Source organism: Engraulis encrasicolus, chromosome 11, assembly GCF_034702125.1.
Source record: "Engraulis encrasicolus isolate BLACKSEA-1 chromosome 11, IST_EnEncr_1.0, whole genome shotgun sequence".
Lineage (NCBI taxonomy): Eukaryota > Metazoa > Chordata > Actinopteri > Clupeiformes > Engraulidae > Engraulis > Engraulis encrasicolus.
The window spans coordinates 16,702,758-16,725,563 of NC_085867.1; the positions used below are offsets into that span (position 1 = coordinate 16,702,758).

General features: G+C 44.9%; 1 protein-coding gene across 1 annotated transcript; it reads right to left on the reverse strand.

Moving 5' to 3' along the window:
* Nucleotides 1-2,428: 2,428 nt before the first annotated feature.
* Nucleotides 2,429-22,425, reverse strand: rhobtb2b (Rho related BTB domain containing 2b). Its single transcript, XM_063211213.1, has 11 exons — nucleotides 22,076-22,425; nucleotides 21,163-21,364; nucleotides 19,567-19,670; nucleotides 18,754-18,939; nucleotides 17,994-18,201; nucleotides 15,996-16,767; nucleotides 13,526-13,644; nucleotides 8,348-8,498; nucleotides 5,994-6,082; nucleotides 3,165-3,270; nucleotides 2,429-2,744 (listed from the first exon to the last, which is right to left on the reverse strand). The coding sequence occupies exons 1-11, from the start codon at nucleotides 22,153-22,155 to the stop codon at nucleotides 2,536-2,538; spliced, it is 2,226 nt and encodes a 741-aa protein (XP_063067283.1). The 5' UTR covers nucleotides 22,156-22,425; the 3' UTR covers nucleotides 2,429-2,535.
* Between the last annotated feature and the right edge of the window lie 381 nt (nucleotides 22,426-22,806).

Here is a 22,806-nt window from a genome sequence, read left to right on the forward strand (position 1 = left end):
ACCAAAGAGAAAATAAGTAGTGCTCAGTAGCTGTTCATGAAAAAGTCAAATTTCTGAATGGGCAGCATCAATTCTGGAAAATGACCACTAGAGTTGCACACTGACGCTTTAAGAACACATACAAATACTCGATATTCAGCTTTGAGCAGCACTTAACAGGAGACAGTAGTTGGCACAATAATTTAAAAGTACGAACACTCAGACTCTGAACATACAGTGAATATACAGTACAGTACAGGAATGTAGAGATTTGTCACTATAGAACAGTACTGTTTATACTTACAGTGATCAACTAATGCATCATCACTCAAAGTGATTAACAAAGGACTTAAGACAGACATCAAGAATATACTGACCGTACTGTTAAGGTTAACTTACAAGTTCAATATTTCAAGCAGTGCATGCGCCTGCTCAGCTCATAAGAGAAGGTGCATTTCTCAAAACCATAGTTGCTGACTAGTAGCTTCTTTGTTGGTTGCGATGCAATTTCCCATTGGCAACTACCCAACTTGCAACTACCCTTTCGAAAAACACAGCCCTGATGCCAGTGGATATAATGTATTAAGTATAGTACAGATGGTGTTATTGTCCGGCAGTGTAAGACGGGGATACTGTAGGAACACCATGCAGCTCTATGTCTGCCCGCAGAGCAAAGCTAAGAGGGTCTCTCACTCACTGATACAGTGTGCGCATTACTGGTTGAATTTTATGTCAGACGTCTGGTTCTCTGTGTATGAGGAGACCATCACTTCCGTACTTGAGCTTCTCTGAGATTCATTCCAGTCAAACATGCAATGATTGCACAAGATAAGTGCTTTACAGGTGCAAGTGTCTGGGTGTGACGGTGAGTATAAGCTTAAAGTCGTTTGCAGTTGAGGATCACTCAGCAGATGTTACAGGGTAAAGATTGTCTCAATACATTACATAACATTGCACTTAAACGATGTTTACATCCAGAGTGACTTAATCATTTAGGTACAGGTTGTTAGTTATAGTCCCTGGAGTCTTGCTCGCACTTGCTCGAGGGTGCTCTTGCTTGCCATTGGGGATTACTAGAGAGCACTAGCTGGAATGGAATTCGAACACGCAGCCTTCCAATCACAAAACCAGCTCCCGAACCCCCTACTTAGGGGCCTTGCTCAACTTCAGCCATATGGCACTTCAGCCACGGGGAACCCACCAGCAACCGGATTTCGAACCAGCAACCTTCCGATTACAAAACTAACTCCCCAAACCCCTACATAGGCCACAACTTCCCAAAAAAACCAGGCTGGTACAGGTATCACATATCGACTCTGACATAATGCCCCTGTTGAGTGCTAATAATGGCACTGACAATTGGTCACTATTTCAACAGGTTATCTAAAAGAGAAAAAACATATTTTTAAATGTAACATTACCTCAGAAAAAACTTGTTGTATGACTAGTTAAGTTTCCATGTTGAGTTTACTGGTCAAAGAATAATACATGTTGAGGTTTAACAATATCTCTGAAAGATCTTGGACCACTAATTTCCATGATTTCTCAACACAAGGTAGAGAGAACTCTTATTACAAGTGATTCTAATGATATGAAACTGACGATTTGCGAAGAATTTCTAATTTCTACAGCATCAGACTGACCATTGCACTCAAAAACCTTTTTTGTGACGTTGCTCCTAAACTCATCATCTCACTTCTAAATTCAGATTCCGTGGTCATCCATTTCCACATCTGTTTCCTCACTGTGTGATGAGAAAGGGAACGGGTCAAAAAAAATCAATTATTATACAAAATCTGTTATATGCGAGCTGAGATGAATTTCATGAAAGGAATATCAATGCTGTTGAAGGTATGACACCCCCCCTACCACCACACACACACACACACACACACACACACACACGATCTAATCTCTCGATGGCGCGAGCGAAATGTAGCCACACTCAAATTGGATTGGCAGAAGATGGGGGCAAAAGCAAGGTCAATTTCAAGCCTCGCCTAATAACACTCACCACATCTCATCCTGAGTGCAGACCAAGCTCTTCAGCAACACGAACACGGACCTGGGAAGAAGAAAAAAAAAAAAACAGCCCGATACAAAGCCTACGACACCTTGTGGAGTAGTGGAGCAACACCAGCTACTGGAGAAGCTGAGCTGGTAACGTATGACACTGCCCTGTAGTCCAGCAGCCACACCAGCTGTAGACCTTCAAAAGAGGAGCTGAGGTAGAACTTCCTTGGGGCTTATGTAGAAGAAAGACAATGGCTGTCTCTTGGTTCATCCAGACACTCTGGATTGTAGTATGTCTTCATTGACACCTCATCCAGAGATTCTTTAAGTGTAGAGATATGCCAACATAATAGGTTTCTATGGGCACCTAATGTGACCAGGTTCCGGTCTCCGTGTCATAATGCTCCTAGCATTGAATAGAACAGTCCTCAGGTCTGCCTAAAGGGGGATTTCCCCCCCAATAATAGAACCCGGAAACAATGGCCCAATGGAACCTCTCTCTCTCTACTCTCTCTGCCTCATCTCCTCAATCCTTGGTTCTCGTTACTCGTCTAGAAGGGGCGAGGAGGAGGACGAGGAGGGGCTGTTGGGCGAGGAGGACATGTTCCACAGGGCCCACTTGCGCTTGCTCTGCCGTCTCTGGTAGAGGTAGTCCTCCTTCTCCCGCTCCTTCCTGGCTCTCTGGTAGTGGTCGTCTTCCTTCAGGTACCAGACCGGCGGCCAGCGGTGCTTCTCGAAATAGTCCAGATTTTCTAGACGTACAGTTAGACAAACATGAAGATACCGTCACACACAGTAAGAAACAAATACATTGCCAGGTTTTATTCAACTGTAGATAAATGGATGGATGGATGGATGAGTGGATGGATGTGGATGTAGGGTCAGAAGCACACACAAATGCATGCTCGCTCGTGCGTGTGCACACACACACACACAAACACACACAGTTTGACACTAAACTTTCTCATTCGATCTATGGATGGATTGGTGTAGAGCTGGATGGAGAGATAGATACGTACATACTGTACAGACAAACACACCGTATACAGTACAATCACACACACAGACATGCACACACACGCGCACACACAGGTATACACATACACACATACTTTACTGATACTGATACTTTACTCTGTCATAATTTCACACATCAGTCCATGTGTATGTACCTGCTGATTTTGCCCTCATGTCCCGGGGGAACTTGCGGCACACATTGTTATAGTTGGTGCAGATATGGTGAAGGCACCAGTTGGTGAGCTGGTAGGCACAATGGAACTAAGGACAAAAAAGAAGACAAAACGAATAAATATCAGAAAATTGTGTGCACCACCATACCATGAATGGACATACTGTTCATGGACACCCAGGTTCAAATCTGTCCCGAGTCATTTCCCACCCCTACCCCATCTCTTTCTGTCCTGCTCTCTTCCTGTCCATTGTCTACTGTCCTATCAATGGCTATATCAATCTGTGGAAAATGTGCTTCGACTTTTTTTTTTTTTTTTATTCTGCATGCCTTAAAAACTGTGCAACTGTGGCTGTGCATGCTCATTGCATTTTGGACGGTAAAAACCACCAACTATTGTGTGTGTACTCCTTGTGTGACGCTACACCACACTCTCCCTTGACCCTGTTTCCAGCAGATGGAATTACTTTCATCCACCCTCTGATGATGAAAAAACAAGTGTCTTGGTTGCCGGGAATTACGGCAGCTTTGAGAACACACCATATGAAAAACAATTTAAAAAAGAGAAAAAAAACGACAGGGACCGAATAAGCTGCTTCATTTAAAATTAAACCCGAAAAAAAGAGCTGAAATCTATTACTACTGGTCTCAAAAGACTCCTTGAAAACGTCCTTAGGGGGAAGACATCCCTACCGGTTGCAAAAAAGGCTAAACAAATTACATTTTCTTCATCTTCTTCTTCACGCAGTCAGAAGTCTGTGTGCATGTTATTTGCTTCTCTGCATCTGATTATTTCCTCCGCCACCACCACCATGTCAGCAGGGGCATGACTCAGCGTGGTGGTGAGGCGTGACAAACCAAACCACATCAGCTGTCCCAAGAGGGCCGCACAAAACCCCAGGACACACACATCCCTTCTTCCCCCTTCCCTTCCCTCCTCTCTCTCTGTTAGTCTTTTTGCTGCACACTGTGTGTGTGTGTGTGTGTGTGTGTGTGTGTGTGTGTGTGTGTGTGTGTGTGTGTGTGTGTGTGTGTGTGTGTGTGTGTGTGTGTGTGTGTGTGTGTGTGTGTGTGTGCATGTGCACGCGTGCATCCGTGCGTGTGTGTTTGTTTATTGTACCTGTCTCTATTAGTATGTTTGCGTTTTTTGTATCATTATGTTGGGGGTTTTTTAACGGCACATTGTGTGAATGTGCGTGCATGCGTGAGAGACAGAGAGAGAGAGAGGTTCTGATTATTACCAATGTCTTATCTAAATGTTTTGTTTAACTGCACTTTGGAAACTGGTCAAACACAATTTCAAACGTCTGTGCTAACATGGTTACATACATTTTTGACAATAAACTACACTTGACTTGACTTGACTCTACCCCCATCGCTCCTTCATTCCTTCCGTCCAGTTTCATTCCCAACTGGTAGGAACTTGCCAATATGCAACTGGAAGTCAGCTAATTCCCACCTCAAAATGTTCCAACCAGCAGGTACAAACTACATGGAGGGCCAAAAATAACCTGCCCACGATGTCAGCTATGTAAATAAAAAGGAGGTAAAATAAATCGGAGGTCAGAAACAGCCTAGCTCCCACCAGACCACCAAACCTGGTTACAAAAAGGGGGGCATAATTCTATGCCTGGGGTAAACCTTAGAGACTTCCCTTCTTTTTCCCTCCTCTCCTCTCCTCTCCTCTCCATCCCTCCCTCCCTCCATCCTTAATGCCCTCTTCCCTTCCTCCTTTCCTATTTTCTGTCCTTCGAGCTTGTCTTAGTAGGGGTATATGACACAAAACCTGACACATTACAGAAAGCAGGACATAATAGTATGAGGTCACCAAAACATTTAAACGTCATTTGGACTCTTTGCTAGCAATTGGTGAATGTACCATACTTTGCCATACCTGAATCCTGGGACAATGTCTTTGGGATCTTTGAGCCCAGTATTTACCAAAAGGTGTTAGTCATTTCTTGCACTGAATCACGGCGATTCTTGATAAACTGCATAATTGCTCTGTGCCAGTGAAATTGCTGAAGCCAAATACCTAGACTTTCTCTTTTCTGTGGCCTAGTGATAACACAGCAGACGTGTTCCTTCAAAGTATGTGTGAAATCCTGGTCATGTGTTTATTCTTTCTCTCCCCCCTAGCCGCCCCCTTCTCTCTCTGTCTCTGTCTGTCTGTCTGTCTGTCTGTCTGTCTGTCTGTCTGTCTGTCTGTCTGTCTGTCTGTCTGTCTGTCTCTGTCTCTCTCTCTCTCTCTCTCTCTCTCTCTCTCTCCCTCTGTGCAAATAAGGCCTTGTTTTTATAAACTTGGGTATTATGTAGCCACTTATTAAATGTAATGCAATATGTACTGGGGAGGAGAAGAAGTAAGCATAATGGAAACAGCAGGTATAGCCTAATTCAATGGCAAACCACAGATTCTAAAATACAGTAGTTCAAACAACAGTGTCCTTGTGTGCTCCCTAAATGTCAACTATACCATACCGTAGATTCATGACACATCCTGCTAGTTATCATGCAAACAAACAAACAAACAAACAAACAAGAAATGGCCATCTTGAAAGCCACGGCCTCGTAAATTTAATCAGACATGTTTGGCGAGTGGAGGTATAACAGTCATTAGTTTTCACAAGGAAGAGAGCGACACTGCTAAAAAGTGGTGAACTGTGAGGAAGCAGTGTTGTTCTCTTCCTTGTGAAAACTGATAACTGAAGTACCCTGAAAAGCTGCAGCTGCTGAAAAAGAAGCCTTCGAGGTGTGCAGGCTCTCGCAAAATGTTGTCAAAATGAGTGGAGGTATACAACAATAATCCTCATACCTGGGCCATCTCCAGGTAGAGCAGGACGTCCCCATCGATGTCCGCTCCCATGGAGGCAGCCTCTTTCAGGACCGTCACCGTGTAGAGCTCTGCGGAGTAGAGACAGACATTAGTTATTATTAGAAGAGAAAGGTATCCTCCGCGCTCCTGCACTTCATAACCATTTGAGTCACGGGAAATGACTAGTTCAAGTAAGTGCAGCTGAAAAAAAGAAAGTCACTGGAGCATCTTCAGATGTGGATAGTTTGCTGTTTTATTGGGAAAGTGCCAAGACTAATGTTTAAAAAATCTCACGTCTTCTTCGGAATCAATGTCATGTCATGATATACAGTAGGCTACTCAACTGTGAGGTCACCAGGTGTATATAGGCTACTCTACTTGCCTGTGAGGCCACCAGGTGTATATACGCATGAACGGCCTACCGGGTACTTTGCTCGTAAATGTGCGTTACGCCCCTGTATGGGGGAAATCAAACCGAATCTCTCATTAACTTACATGCTACATCGGCTGGCCTACATGAACAATGTCCATGCCTCAGCCACGGCTATTTGGCTATATTATTTAAACAGCCAGCAACACAACACGTTTTCGGCATGTTGAGCGTGAACAACGCTAGTCTACAGGTCCTTGTCTTTTGTTTATTCTTTCCCAACACCACCAATTGACTTGCATTGGCTTTCCCCCCAATGTTTTCCCCCCAAAAAGGCGTAACACACATGGAAGACGTCACGCCGTTCATGCATATAGGCTACTAACCTGTGAGGCCACCAGGTGTATAAAGGCTACTAACCTGTGAGGCCCACCAGGTGTATATCGGCTACTCACCTGTGAGGCCCACCAGGTGTATATCGGCTACTCAACTGTGAGGCCACCAGGTGTATATCGGCTACTCACCTGTGAGGCCCACCAGGTGTATATCGGCTACTCACCTGTGAGGCCCACCAGGTGTATATCGGCTACTCACCTGTGAGGCCCACCAGGTGTATATCGGCTACTCACCTGTGAATTGGCTACAGTACTCACCAGTGAGGCCACCAGGTGTATATACAGTATTTTACTAACCAGTGAGGCCACCAGGTGTATGTACAGTATTGTACTAACCAGTGAGGCCACCAGGTGTATGTACAGTATTGTACTAACCAGTGAGGCCACCAGGTGTATATACAGTACTGTACTAACCAGTGAGGCCACCAGGTGTATATAGGCTACAGTACCCAGGTGTATATTGGCTACAGTACACAGCTGTGAGGGCCACCAGGTTTATACAGTGTTGCACTAACCTGTGAGGCCACCAGGTGTTTATACAGTGTTGTACTCACCTGTGAGGCCACCAGGTGTATATCGGCTACAGTACACAGCTGTGAGGCCACCAGGTGTATATACAGTACTGTACTAACCAGTGAGGCCACCAGGTGTATATACAGTACTGTACTAACCAGTGAGGCCACCAGGTGTATATACAGTACTGTACTAACCAGTGAGGCCACCAGGTGTATATACAGTACTGTACTAACCAGTGAGGCCACCAGGTGTATATACAGTACTGTACTAACCAGTGAGGCCACCAGGTGTATATACAGTACTGTACTAACCAGTGAGGCCACCAGGTGTATATACAGTACAGTACTAACCAGTGAGGCCACCAGGTGTATATCGGCTACTCTACTCACCTGTGAGGCCCACCAGGTGTATATACAGTACTGTACTAACCAGTGAGGCCACCAGGTGTATATACAGTACAGTACTAACCAGTGAGGCCACCAGGTGTATATCGGCTACTCTACTCACCTGTGAGGCCCACCAGGTGTATATCGGCTACTCACCTGTGAGGCCCACCAGGTGTATATCGGCTACTCACCTGTGAGGCCCACCAGGTGTATATCGGCTACTCACCTGTGAGGCCCACCAGGGGTATATCGGCTACTCACCTGTGAGGCCCACCAGGTGTATATCGGCTACTCACCTGTGAGGCCCACCAGGTGTATATCGGCTACTCACCTGTGAGGCCCACCAGGTGTATATCGGCTACTCACCTGTGAGGCCCACCAGGTGTATATCGGCTACTCACCTGTGAGGCCCACCAGGTGTATATCGGCTACTCACCTGTGAGGCCACCAGGTGTATAGGCAACTCTACTCACCTGTGAGGCCACCAGGTGTATATCGGCTACTCACCTGTGAGGCCAGTACAGTACTAACCAGTGAGGCCACCAGGTGTATATACAGTACTGTACTAACCAGTGAGGCCACCAGGTGTATGTACAGTACTGTACTCACCAGTGAGGCCACCAGGTGTATATACAGTATTGTACTAACCAGTGAGGCCACCAGGTGTATATAGGCTACAGTACTAACCTGTGAGGGCCACCAGGTGCGGCAGGCAGAGGCGGTTGGCCAGGACGATGAGCTCCAGGGCGTCCAGGTCGGGTCTGGAGCAGAAGCGCCCGGTGTACAGGTACTCCAGCACCGCCTGCATGCTGCTGCGCGTGGTGTTGGGGAACAGCACCTACGCAGTAAAAATACATTATTACATTATTACATTTAGCTGGTACTTTTTTTAATCCAAGTGACTTACAGTTATTTAGGTACAGGTTACAGACCCTAGAGCAGGGTTTCCCAAACTGTGGTGCGTGCACCCCTGGGAGTGCGCGACCTGTTACCAGGGGGTGCGCGAGCTGAATAGAGCAATGGTGGATATGTGTGTTTTTTTGTCCAGCATTAATAAACGTCAGGTAGTTTTAATTGTTTGATGAATTGAAAGTGTCATTTATAACTCATAGACTTGTCATGCAATAAGTTCCATTGTAATGATGGCAGAAAAAAACGTCTGATTGGAAATCAGGATTACCCAAAATGTGCGGTGGTGCAACATTCGCTTAGGGGGTACGCGAACCGCATTGAAATGTGAAAGGGGGTGCGCGGGGGGAAAAGTTTGGGAACCACTGCCCTAGAGCAATGTGGGGTTAGGTGCCTTTCTGAAGGGCACTTCAGCCATGGATGAAGGTTCTGGTAAGGGTGGGATTTGAAACTGCAACCCTCTGATCTGAAGACCAGCGCTCTTATTATTGAGCCATGGCTGCCCACAATGCCAGTGGAATATAACTCGTTAAGCTTTTAACCTGTTAAGACACAGCGTTATAAATTTGCTGTAACCAGTATGGCAATGACCAAGACGTAGTGCATTACTAAAGGCCCTGTGTTATGTCATAGTATTGTAGTACTATGGTACCTAACTTTTCAATGTTATTACAGCGTGCCACTGGAGGTACGGTGTGCATTAAGGGGCTACATGAATTCTTTTTTTTTCAGATAGCATTTGGTCCTACCGAAATATAACGGTACGTGTTCTTTTTTCTGTTTTTCACTAGCCACCTCCATATTTTTTAATATTTTGACTCCACGTAGCCTCTTACTGCAGCTGGGGTCGCCGGCGACCCTATTTACTTGCTGAAAATGCCTAACTATATCATAACAACATTGCTATGACATTACAGAGAGCCACAGTGCTGCGCTAAGGGGTTAATGATACAAAGGGCAACTTTTTGAGCATTGTTACCAGGCAACATCATGATTGGCTATTCATTTTCTCATGAAATGGTTGAAAAAGTTCTCTGCTGCTTAGTGTCTAAGTTCTGTTAATAAAAAAGTGTTTTGTGACAGTCTAAACAACAATCTTCTAGGATAGTAGTATCCCCGACACATTGCTCAAAAAGTTGCCGTGTGTATCATCACCATCACCAGTCTTTAAAATACTCTATCTGGATTTACAAGTTTATTTTTATAGGCACAAAATGTTAACTGTAGAAGAAGAGAGACAATGTTGACTTTGATGAAGACACGCTAAAGCCAAAATTAGTCTGCCACTTTACGCAATAAACATTTAATTTGTTATTGCACTACTGAGCTGCTCCGGCGAACTTCATTGTTTTGTATTATCCTGTGACGCATCAGAGGGAGGACAGGAGAAGGACATGAGCGCGGAGGCTGTATTGTTTTGTCCTTCCATGTGATGCATCTATTGTTCATCTTACTGTTTCAGCCAGCCACTGTACTCTTCATCGGTTGACATTGTTTTTAAATGTGCCTTGTGAATTTGCTGCAGATCAATCAATCAAAAAGAAGAATACATACATAGTGCCATACATTTTGCGATCCTACGTACCAACCTTTTTCCTGCTTCCATAACCTTTATACACATACAAACATGCCTACCTTTTTCTACCCAGTGTACGTGTATTTAACCATTCACTGGTACTTATCCTTCCCACTGCCATAGCTTCTATACACACGGACGCAGGTCTTACCAACACGTGTTCCATTCGGACCACGTGCTTCTTCTGAGACACTCTCAATAAAATTTACTCATGCAACATTTTATGACACGCCACAAAATTGCACAGTGCATTCAGTTCGGGTCAGCGTAATAGCATAGCTGGTGCAGTTTTCCATGTAGATTTTTACTATGAAATCCCTCTCCACGCCAACCACAGCATCACCATCACATGTCGTCTGGACACACACAAAAGCAGTCATGCATACCTCCCGGGTCACACAGACACAGACACCCGTCAATACAGTGCTGCTGAAAAAATATATATACCTGTACACTTCCGTCAGCAATAGGTTGACAACTTGTGCAAGATGCTGCTTTGGGAAGTAACTATTGTCATAGTGCTGTACACACAGCGAGATGGAAGTACATTCTATTGTGTATCTAAGCTTGAAACATTGGCAGTACCTTTTTTCAGGACAACTATGCTACGATGTATGCTAGGATTATGTCCTCGTGTAAGTCGCTGCCAAATGGAAAGTAACTACTGTATGTAGGCCTACTTTTAAGGAACAATGGCTACATTTACAGAACGTTTTTAATTCTGAATTAATAATTCAGAATTAAATAGTTCAGTTGAGTTTACTTTGATTTTTCATTTAATTCAGAATTGTGACGTGTTTATATGACGTTTTCAAAGCAGAATTAAGCTTTATTGTAAACGTATATAAGCAATAGAGCTCTTCAGCGTTGACGTCAACTTGTATGCGGCGTTTGGACTACCGGTTCCCTGGCGATTTTTTACATTGCAAAACGCCATAGAGATTCAGGTTTGGCAAAAATATAAGTTGCACGGCAACAACGAACATTAGCGTGTCCCCGCATCCCTTTCTCATTAGTGGAATGGATCGTATCATCATGTTGGTGTATTCACATGTTAAATCATGACGATTATAATTCAATATTGCTAACCCCTTTCTGATCATTAAAACTTCCGAACTACATACTTTCCTTTGGTTGCCATGGGTACAACCTTCCGCACGTACATGCCGTTAGATACTGGCGCCGTTTCTGTAGTCGCCAAAAGCTTCCGGGTTTAGCATATGGACGCAACATCGTATTTATGTCGAAGTTTGACACAAAATGATCAACCATGTCATACCTACAGCCTATTTTTAACACCCTCGACAGTTTGCGGGGGTTCGCTAAGCGCGTGCTTGCACTCGGAGCTTATTTGAAATTTACCCCTATTCATTCCCAATGGAGGCCGGAAGCCGATAGGAACCAGGACGTCCTTAAATGCTAACATGAAAGACTACAATCTACTACATGCTTCCTCTTCCGCTGAAGAACTCTATATGACTCGAGTGGGAGGGATGATGTGCACTGACATCCTCCCTGGTGTGGTTCGGCCATAGGCACGAAGCCGAAGGCTGAGTGCCGTCGGCAATCACACCAGGGAGGATGTCAGTGCACATCATCCCGACCACGAGGGTCATATTGCTTTTATACAATAGTTCAATTGCCAACAAAATACCAGAATAAATGTTCGAATTCATGTTTATTAGTTACCTTCATCATACTTTGTTTACCTGCTCCGCTAAGCAAAGTAGTTCCGAATTGATTGTATGGTTGCTATGCAATGACGAGCTGACAGCGCCAGCGCGTAAAGTTCCATGAAACGCTGTGAAGTGCATTTCTGTGTGGACTGCGACTGGGCTTCGCTTAGCCTACTGAAATGATGCATGATAAATGAAAACACTGTGCAACTTCAACATTTTAGTTAGATGCCTAGGCCTACTTTTAAGCCTTTTGGCCGACATTGATTTTCACGTTTTTGTGGACCACAAAACTTGCTGATAGCTGCGTAAAGACACACCTCGTCTTTCCCTCTCCATTGCCGCATGAGATCCGAGCGCTGTTTTCACACGCACAACCACACAAAACAATCCCTTGTAGGCCTATGATATCCCGATGTCTGCTTTAGGCTACTGCAGGCTACAACTTTGCTACTGAAACACTTTCATAGGTAAACGTCTGATGTGGGTGCGAACCCGAGATGGGTTCACGGTTTCCCTCCCAATAAACTAAAAGGCAACTCATTCCAGTTCCAAGTGGCCATCATTTTAAATTGCATGGCACATGGTATCTTCCTTCCAGATGCCCACTTTGTAGGCTACTATTAATTGATTTGCACGTGGTGGATGGCAAGATAGCCTATGCTATATTTTTAAGGCATCTCTTCCTCGTCATTCCCTCTCCCGCAGCGCAAATGAGATCCGATTATAGCGGTTCTCATACACTGCAGGAGACTGACATAGCCTTTCTGTAGCTATGTCAAAAAAGTGTCCGTTGTCCCGCATATCTCCAGTTTGAAACTATCTTCCGTGTAGCCTATGAAGATATTTAACGTAGGCTATATGTGTTAGATTGCCTTCAAAAGACTACGAAATAGCGGTCGCAGAGGCGTGCCAACTGCCCAGACAACTGCACTAGAATCATATAACTTCTTTCCTCTCTGCCAGAATCCAGCTACCAACTGGGATACGCGTCTCTGTCATGCGGGCGTGCGTGCGCCCAACTTAGTCCAGCATAGAACAATGGAATAGAATGATGGTGAGTTCAAACTACGCAGCCCTGGTTACATTCACTTTCTCCGCAGTAGACTATGAGATAGAATGATGGCGAGTTCAAAATGCGCGGCCCTGGTTACATTCTATCCACGGCGGAGTGATTATTAGGTGTGATGAGTCTCCGGGGATGATGTCCACCTAGACATCATCCTCCATACCGACGCGTAGAATGCCAATAGAACGCGTCTCATCCAATCAGATATCGCAAAATAAATTGACCGGATCTAACTATTGTATAATAAGCTTTAACTACATGTAAACGTATTAAGCTTTAACTACATGTAAACGTATTAAGCTTTATCTACATGTAAACATAGCCAATACGGTATCACTAAGGATATTTCTGGTATGATTTTAAGTACAACAAAATCTGTTTTAAAAAGAGTTTTGTATCTGCGGGAATAATATTGCACCACACAGAACAACACATTCTTCCTTAAAATCCATTCTAGTTAGAAGGTGGTACATACAGTAATTGCCGGCAAGAAGCAAAGCACACACAGTACTACGTCAATTTCTCTGTGGGTATGTAGCACTTCCATTTCTCTTAATGTATGATGAGAACTAAGCACATCTGTCTGGTGAAGGATTCTCTGTCATCATCAGCTGCACCATTCACCAGCCACCCACCTCTTTGGTGCAGCTCTCCACGAAAGGGCCCCCAAACATAGCGGCCATCCAATCACAGCTGGAGATGAGTAGCGGCTTGTGTGCCTGCACAGTCCCGTCATCCAGCTTGAATACCACGTCTGCGAAAAAAAACATCAACAGCACAGCACAGCAAGCAGCAACAGGCAGACCGTCAGTCAGGCAGTCACACCAGCCAGTCAGTTCTCTACTAGAGTACAGCACGTGCTGTTCCATGTTTCTCAATCTCCCCCCCCCCCCTTCTGCTTTTGTCTAGAGGGCCTGGCTGTGCTGCGCACTGAGCGGAAATCTGACTTGACTGCAATCGAGTGGTTGTGTGGCAAGCCATTTGGGCTTTTTGCTCACAGTCTAGACTGGCGAGGAACCAGCTTGCAATTTTAAAACACCCACCTTGTAATTTGAATTGACAATTACTCGCCATGAGCTTGGGTGTCGTAGTCGTCAAAGTATTTAAGAACGGATGTGTTTCATTACAGGATAGGAGGGGCAAGAGGTGCAGGGTGTGAGTCTTGGACAGACTGCTAAACACATGTATGACACAGGGTTGGAACTTTATCGCAAGTCACCTGCCAAATACGGATTGATTTGAGTGGTGACTGGTAAAAAGTAAAATCTGTCAGCCCACCTGCCACTCTGACTGGTGAGGAATTTTACCTCAACTCGAGCTTTACATAGTCAAATGTTTGTATACAGTATGTCTGGTTGGAGCGCACATTTTTTGAGAAGTACACGGCAGATATTATGTTACCATATTCTGTATCATAGTAACATTACTGAATAATGAATATTATAGCCTAATATAACATTTTGACGATATATGGCATTATGGTTGGAAAAGTTGGATATAAATAGACTTATAAAACTGGTGACAGACTGGTAGATTGTAGAATCTTCAGAGGGGAAGATACCGAACACTCTTGTCCATCATGCGAAACGTTTGTTTAATAAAATTCAGCATGATGGACAAGAGTGTGCGGATTCTTCCCCTCTGAAGTAAACAAATACATACCGCTACCTGCACCACGAAACTTCTGGTGTGCGTTGGCTTTCTCCTCCAAAGATTGGAGAATCTATCTGCTACAGTGACTGATGCAGAGACTATTTAATTTCTATCCTGGTATGGCAATACCAGCACTGGTTCATCAAGGCGTTAAATAAGGGCAGCATTGCAGTCATGTGACTTTGTGTAACAAAGGGCGATTGTTTTTATCTCCATGTTCTACGGCATGTACAAATCAAATCTCCTGAATCTTGACCAGTGTGACTATAGATTTATATATATAGTCTTATATATATATTATATATATATAAGACTTATATTAATCCAATTCACAGACACATCGTTTTCATATGAAGCTGCCTCTAAAATGTAAATGTAGACAGCAATAACTCATTTTGAATTCAAACCATTCGTAGTAACAGCAGCACAAGAGTAGTTACAGTACAACACACTCACATTTAGTTATGATAATTCAATACTTCAATACTTCCATTCACTCAAACTCACACATACGCCACAGTACAATACTGCCCAACAAAGAAAAAAGGCAGTGACTACGGCATTGATGTTGAAATAGCGGTTGTTATGATAAAGAAAATAATAATAAAGTGAAAAAAAAATATTGATCCACAAAGAATGTGATAAAATAGAGCACAACACGGCCACATGTCAATAATCTGCCTAAAACTATTTAGGCTGGACAAACAGGATTATTTTAAAGTAATTTTATGCAGCTTGAGATGGAGCGCCCTCCCCATCGAGATCCGATCAGCCACCTCCGTCGACTCCTTTAAGAAGCAGCTGAAGACCCACCTCTTCATCCTTGCCAACTCCTAGCTGCCAAGGCGTCATAGTGTCCCAGCTGCCGCAGCGCCCTTACTACTCGCAACCAGCCCTGGCAGGGGGCTCCCCTAGGTGGCCGCTGGTCTCTGCCTGAGGTTTCTTCCTGACTATAGTGGGTCTTTTTTTCTCAGACTTCCCTGAGCTTTTTTTTTCCCCCTTACAAACTATGAATCAAGCGAAAGGGAGTTTTTCCTCACCCCTGATGCCACCAGGGGCCGCACCTGAGCGCCCAATCTCTGTGTGACTATCTATGACTTATGATAGGCCCAGCCACTATGGACCTTACACATCTAAGAATCCTGGTCCTATCCTACGTTGACCTTATGACTCTACATTCTCTGTCTATCTCTTCTTCCTCTGCCTTCCTGCTTTTTCTGCCTCTCCTCTATACCTCTCCTTTTAAATCTATCTCTAAAAATGTTTTTTTTTCCACTTTGAGTTACATGCCTTGTATGACACAGTGCTATACAAATACAATTATTATTATTATTATTATTATCATTTTACTCTGTTCTGATTGCTGCATAGTTATTGCCTTTTTGTTTTGTAGGACAGAATAGATTTCAATGAATAAAAAACTAAAAAAGAATCAAAAGATGCATCAGTCACCTGAGAAGGTCCCTTTGGCCAGGCACTCCTTGACGCGATTGGTCCGCCTGACGTGGAAAGCCTTGGTGATCTCCTGGTTCATGAAGGCTTCGTTATTGAGTATATTAGCCACCATCATACGCAGGTCGAAGACCTCCAGCAGCTCGGCGATGTGGGCGATGTGCATGAGGTCGCGCTCGTGCTCGTCCAGCTGGCCCGTGTACAGGTAGCGCAGCACCACCCGGAACGGGCCGGTCAGCACCGACGGGTCCATCCACACCACCGTCATTGGCCGAGACAGGTGAGTGACGGGGTCGTCCACCAACTCCCTCTGGATGCGCACAAAGGCCCGCCCCCAGGAGGACGGCAGGCGGCCCGAGTGTCCGCCCGCCGCATCCTGGTCCCCCTGGTCCGATTCTCCGCCGATCAGGGTGCCGTCGCTGATGCAGGCCCGGAGACCACCGCGGCCACCGACACCCGCCTCCTCCCCGCTCTCGCACGCGTCAAAGCTGGCCGCTCTGGCCGGTGGCTCTCGGCCGGTTGGCTGCTGGCCACCAGAGCCCTCCGCCGCCTCCCCCGCTCGCACGTCCGCCAGGAACAGGTCGTAGAACTTGGAGGAGGCCGTGGCCAGGTACACCTTGTGAGCGAATATCCGCTGCTGCTCCTGCAGCACCAGCACCACGTCGGCGCACAGCGGGTCCTCCAGGAGCCGGGCGGGGTGCTCGTCTGGGGTGGAGGGGGGCAGCGGGATGGTGATGAGGGGCGGCGGGGGCTTGGGGGGCAGGAAAGGAGCCTGCAATCACACAAGTATTGTTTTTAGAGTCTCAATTATTTATTCAGAGGGAAATTAAGGTGTCCAGTGGCATACATAGTACATACGGTATATACAGAAAAAAACACAAAGACATTACACACAACATTGCACATATATATTTACCATAAATATATTCACAAAGTCAGATCTCTCTTGCCCACTCACACACACACACAAATGCAACCTAACGAATACACTGGCCACGACATGAGCGAGGCGACCGACCGAAGTAATTTACTTTGTATTGCATTGTGTGACAAAAGTGATTCTGGAGACTAGAGGCGATTCGCGCAACGAGAGCGACAGTTTGTAGTTGAACTCCTGGGAATGTTATGCAAATGAGCTATGACGCGGTTCAGCGACAAGCCGCCACCGTCAATGACTGTATAGAGGTCAGTGACCACAGCCAATTGTAATGTTGGGATGCTTGTGTTCTGCTTTTAACGGACATACTCTAGTCGCTTCAATCGCTCATATCGCTCTTGCTGCACAAAAGCAATCCTCTGTCGCTTGAATCTCGTCGCAGGAGGTGTATTCGCCCGGTAATACAGTATTCCCTACTCACTTACAAACATTTACTGATGTTTTGTTCATAGTTAGATGATTAATACATCTTCATAACGTGTTAGTAACGCATTATAGAGCTATTTTATTATAAAGTCTTACCAATATTCTGAAAGTTTAAGTTGAAGTGAAATTTTGAGTTGTCCACCACAGGCACTGTGTATACGTGTGTGTGTGTGTGTGTGTGTGTGTGTGTGTGTGTGTGTGTGTGTGTGTGTGTGTGTGTGTGTGTGTGTGTGTGTGTGTGTGTGTGTGTGTGTGTGTGTGTGTGTGTGTGTGTGTTTGAGGGGGACCTAGAGTGTCATAGTGTGGGCCACTGTGGTGCTAACACACCAGGGGTGAGTTTCTCAAAAGAGAAGTTGTTAGCCTGTTAGCAACTTCGGTAGTTGCCAATGGGAAAATGCATTGAAAACAACAAAGTAGCTAATGAAGTAAGCAACTTTGGTTTTGAGAAATTCACCCCTGACCATATAAGGGTGACATGACCATGAGGACCCAGGAGTCAAGTGTGTGTCATTTCCCAACCCATCTCTCTCTCCCTTTCTACTCCCTGTCCGCTCTCACACTATTCTATCTGAATGACGACAAAAAATGATCCCAGAAAATCTTTTCAAGGTACCGCTAGGTTATAGTGCTTTCACCTGCAGGAGGGGCCTTTGCACGTTGCGGAGATGTGACTTCCAGAACTGCAGGTGGCGCCGTGAGATGAGCGCTGCTCGGATGGCGTTGTCGAACACGTCCTTCACGCCGAACTGGGCCACCACGCTGGTCTCGTAGTACGGCACCCCCAGCTCTTTGGCGACCTCGCGCCCCTTCTCTGGAGCCAGGATCTCGTTGGACTTGATTGGTCTACGAGAAGATATTAGCAAAGAGGATGATGAAAACTGTAAATGTTGATGGTGTTGAAATACTGTAATATTGAAGTTATGCATAGAGATGTACATGAGGTTGTTGTTGCTATTCAGAAGGTCTTGTTGGATTTCTATGGTACAAGAAGACATTCATTAGAAATAATAGTAATTAGAGATGGCAAACAGATATGGCAATACTACACGTATGTAATGTTTTTTGCGTTTGTGTGTGTTTTCCAAAAAGTGTACGTATCATTCAGAGTGTGTTTGGCGCCCCCTGCAGACGACTGAAACCAAATAACAAACAGACAGGGTCACTGTAGTGTCTGGTTTCGCAATAACTGTTCGATTTATGGCGGCATAAAAATGTATGTGGTTTCCATTCTTATCCGAAAAGTCTGCAGCAGACAGAGGAGGTTCAGAAAACGGTAGGATGAAATATGGGAGGGTTTTCACGACTGTCTGACACTTCATCAGACAGTCTGACTAGAAGAGTGACAGGATGAAATACGTGGTCCTGGTGTTGTCAGTAAATATTGAAATATTTCACCTTGCAAGAGGTCGCCGAGCTCTGTTGACTGCCTCTAGATCAGCGTAGCGCAGGTCCAGCTGACAGCCCACCAAGATGACAGGGGCTCGGGGACAGAAATGCTTAATCTCTGGGTACCACATGGTCTTCACGTGGAACAGGGAGTTGGGGTTGGCTATGGAGAAGCACAGGACCACCACATCGGACCTACATCAAAGTCAAGAGGAGAGCAGCACGGCACAGCACATAGTAGTGGGTTAACATCAAAGCCTTTACATTCATTCACATATATACTGTATCTAGGCTAATAGAAAATACACAATCCAATTATATTGTAATTACTAGAGATGCACCGGATCCAAGATCCGGTTCCGGATCCGGCCGGATAATAGGGTTTTTCACAGGATCCGGATCCGGTTCCAGGATCCAGGATCCGGTAGCCGAGGCTTTTCAGTCAAAATAGTTTGAGACAACGTGATAAAAAGGGCCCACGTGTGTGAGTAGGCTATGTGTTTCAACCCTTTCGTAGGATCCGGTATCCGGTTCCGGATCCGGCAGGATCTTAAGCAGTGGATCCGGTATCCGGCAGGATCCTAAAAATCAGGATCCGGTGCATCTCTAGTAATTACACAACTAATGTCTTGGCAAATGTCATTCCAAACATAATGAACACTATTTCTGACATGACTTTAGATGTTAGTTGCAGCAGTCATGCCATGTTATTAAGTTGTGAACACGTTATGAACATGTATCATGAATAGTCAGAGTGAAAATGTTCATGTCATTTATGAAGAACATTAGGGATAGCGTCAAGGGTTGTTTCCTCCTCCGCACCTTCCATAGGCAAAGCGCCTGTCTTTGTGGTGGTCTCCGAAGGTGTCCCACAGACGCAGGGAGACACTGACATCGTCCACCACATCTCGGGAACGTTCCAGCACCTGCAGAGAGGGGAAAAAAAACCTCATTTGATTTAATAAATGTCCTGCGTTCATAATGTCCTCTTCTTGTTAATTCAAGTCACTCATTTTCATTTGACTGAGACATTTCAGAGTTTTATCCTTTACCTGACAACTAGATCTCATTAGAGTTTAAAAAATTATGATCACTCAATCCATCACTCTTAACTCTACAAGGACATCAGTGACAGGCAGAGGTGGGGAGCCCATGATTTTAACAGGAAACCCTGCACTGCAGACATATTTCATCGAACTATTGTATTAAAAAATAGCTGGCCTTTGAGACCGCGCAAAATAATTGTATTAGATACAGTACATCCGGCTTTCCCTAACAAAGACAAAATACATACTTTGTCAAATGGAGTTACGCAAGACCAGGAAATTAACTATATTACGTGTATCCTCCTTTTGTCTTCCTTTGTCACTAAATCTATTGTTTCCTCCAATTAGAAAGAACTGTCACTACTGCACCAAAAAAAGTGATTGATTGAGAGGCGTGGCAGTATTAGAGGCATTTATCTCTGCTTCTATGCTTCCATTGTTAAATTGATCTGCCTTTGTAGGGCAGAGCTATTTTAATGCCCCTTGTGAAGTGCACAAGGAACATGGCAGCGTTTGCCACAGCTCATTTGTTAGTCAAGGTAGGTGGGGGAGTTTGACGATATCAGAGGCATATAATCGTGAAAGCATATGCTTTGCAGCTTCAAATGAAATGTGATGTTGTACTGTAATGGTAGGCCTATGTACCACTCCAACCTGATATACATTTCTTTTTTTTCTTCTTCTTTTTAAAATATTTTTTAGGGGCTTTTATGCCTTTATTTGACAGGACAGTCGAAGATGGTGACTGGAAGCGAATGGGACAGAGAGACAGGGGAGGATCGGGAAATGACCCCGGCCGGACTCGAACCGGGGTCTCCGTGGGTGGGCATGCAAGCCCAACTGTGGGGGGCTTAGCGCGCTGCGCCACAGCACCCCCCAGAAATACATTTCTTATACATAATTTGCAAAGCAACATATAAAGAATGGCATTATAAGGAATACGAAATTTTACTCACTACCCAAAATCTTAATCTTTTTAGGTGACCTAGTCAAGGTAATAGGTGCTTATTATCAAGGTGGCCACCTTAACTACAAGTATTAAGTGCTAGAGGAAAGCCTGCATGGAGAATGTTTTATTTACTTTCTGCAGTTAAGACCTTATCTCCTGAACACAGACACACACACACACACACACACACACACACACACACACGCACACGCACACGCACACACACACACGCACACACACACACGCACACACACACACACACACACACACACACACACACACACACACACACTACCACCACACAAAGGCAACCCAAATGATGTCAGGTTCACGCTCAAAAATGCTCAAGACGTGTTTTGTCCAAGTTATGACAACATCAGTCTTATGCAGTCAAATAAAGCACTACAACTGTGCCAGACTCACCTCCTGGCACACTCTGTACTGGTCGATGGCCCAGACAGTGGGCACATGAGTGGCGAGCAGCTGGTACTGGGTCAGGGTGGCATTGCAGGCGCGGGCACAGATCAGTCGGGTCTTGCCCACCGCGTTGTCCCCCACTACTACGCACTTGATGGTCTCAACGTTTGGCCGCTCATAGTCCATGTCAGAAGTGGTAAACTGGGATCTACAGAGACAACATTATGTAAGATATTGCATGCAGTACAATACAAATATATCACCAGATCTTATTCTTCCTTCCAGCCTTGTTACGTCCAAGACTAGAAGAACAAGGTACATACATATTTGGTGACAATCTGGCAAAAGTCTATACAGTTTATATATCCTAGGTGTTTGAACTCATTAAACATCTTAGAGCAGAAGTGTGTGTGTGTGTGTGTGTGTGTGTGTGTGTGTGTGTGTGTGTGTGTGTGTGTGTGTGTGTGTGTGTGTGTGTGTGTGTGTGTGTGTGTGTGTGTGTGTGTGTGTGTGTGGTGGTAGGGTGCTGACAGGTAGCAGGAAGGCTGATAGAATGCATTGACAGCTAAAGCCAGGGGGGAATCCTGCATAGACGGCATCAATCACTATCATCCTGTGCCACCTTGGTAGGGTAGCCTACACGGTGAGTGCGAAGGACATCATTTAACACACTTCCTTGTGCGGCTGGTTGAAAACAACAACAAACATCATGCGCTTTTGCCATTACGTGATTACACAAACTTATGCAACACGCTACGTGACCAGTTCGTTACAATGTAACAAGAAAAAGCAATGTCGTGACAATACGCAGAACAGAGAACACGGACTGAGCTGTACACATAAAGCACACAAGAACACACTACGCTAAGGCATAACACACACAACAAACGGAACCCGTGTGCACAAAATTAGATCTTACCGTAACGAAGTGAAGTGATGCATTGGGGTGGCCAACGTTTGAGACTGAAAAGAAGAAGAAATTCCCACTGGATGCAGCATGCACCTGAAGCAAGCCGGGGTTGCACTTCATTTTCCCGGCAGACGAGCGAAGGGGGGATACAGTAGCTTATTATGTAAGCGTTCTCCCACCGCAGTGACTGAAGCGAGTGTCTCAAACTAGCTCATTTTGTCACACAGCAACATTTCATGGCTAAATGCCCTAATCTACGGAAGAGGAGATTTTAGAGAGCGCGCAGAGGGGAAAGGGGCTAACCCGTTTTCGCTCCAATTCTCCTGGAACGCAGTCCAGGTCGAATGCTTTTCAGCCGCCTTCGTCTCAGCTTCCGCAATGTTTTGCCCATGCTCATTGCCCGCTCCCTGACTCTAGCCTCTCGCGCAATCCCAACCCCGACGGACAGTCAAATTCAGAGATTTTTCTGACGCATGCAACTCACAGTACTGTGGATTACAGGGTAAATTCAGCAATGTCTGAGTTATGAATGCATCCACTAATCTCTCAATTAGCCTGTCTCAAAGAGAGGCTGGTTTGTTTTGTTAGTGAAACATTAACAACATAGGTAGGTAGGATTCATGTGTGTCAGTGCGAAATTGGTAAATACAAAAACTCAAAATTAATGTGTTTATATACTAGTGAGCCAATGTGTACTTAATTATGTAGTATAATGTAGAGTTACATTACTTTTATTAGTC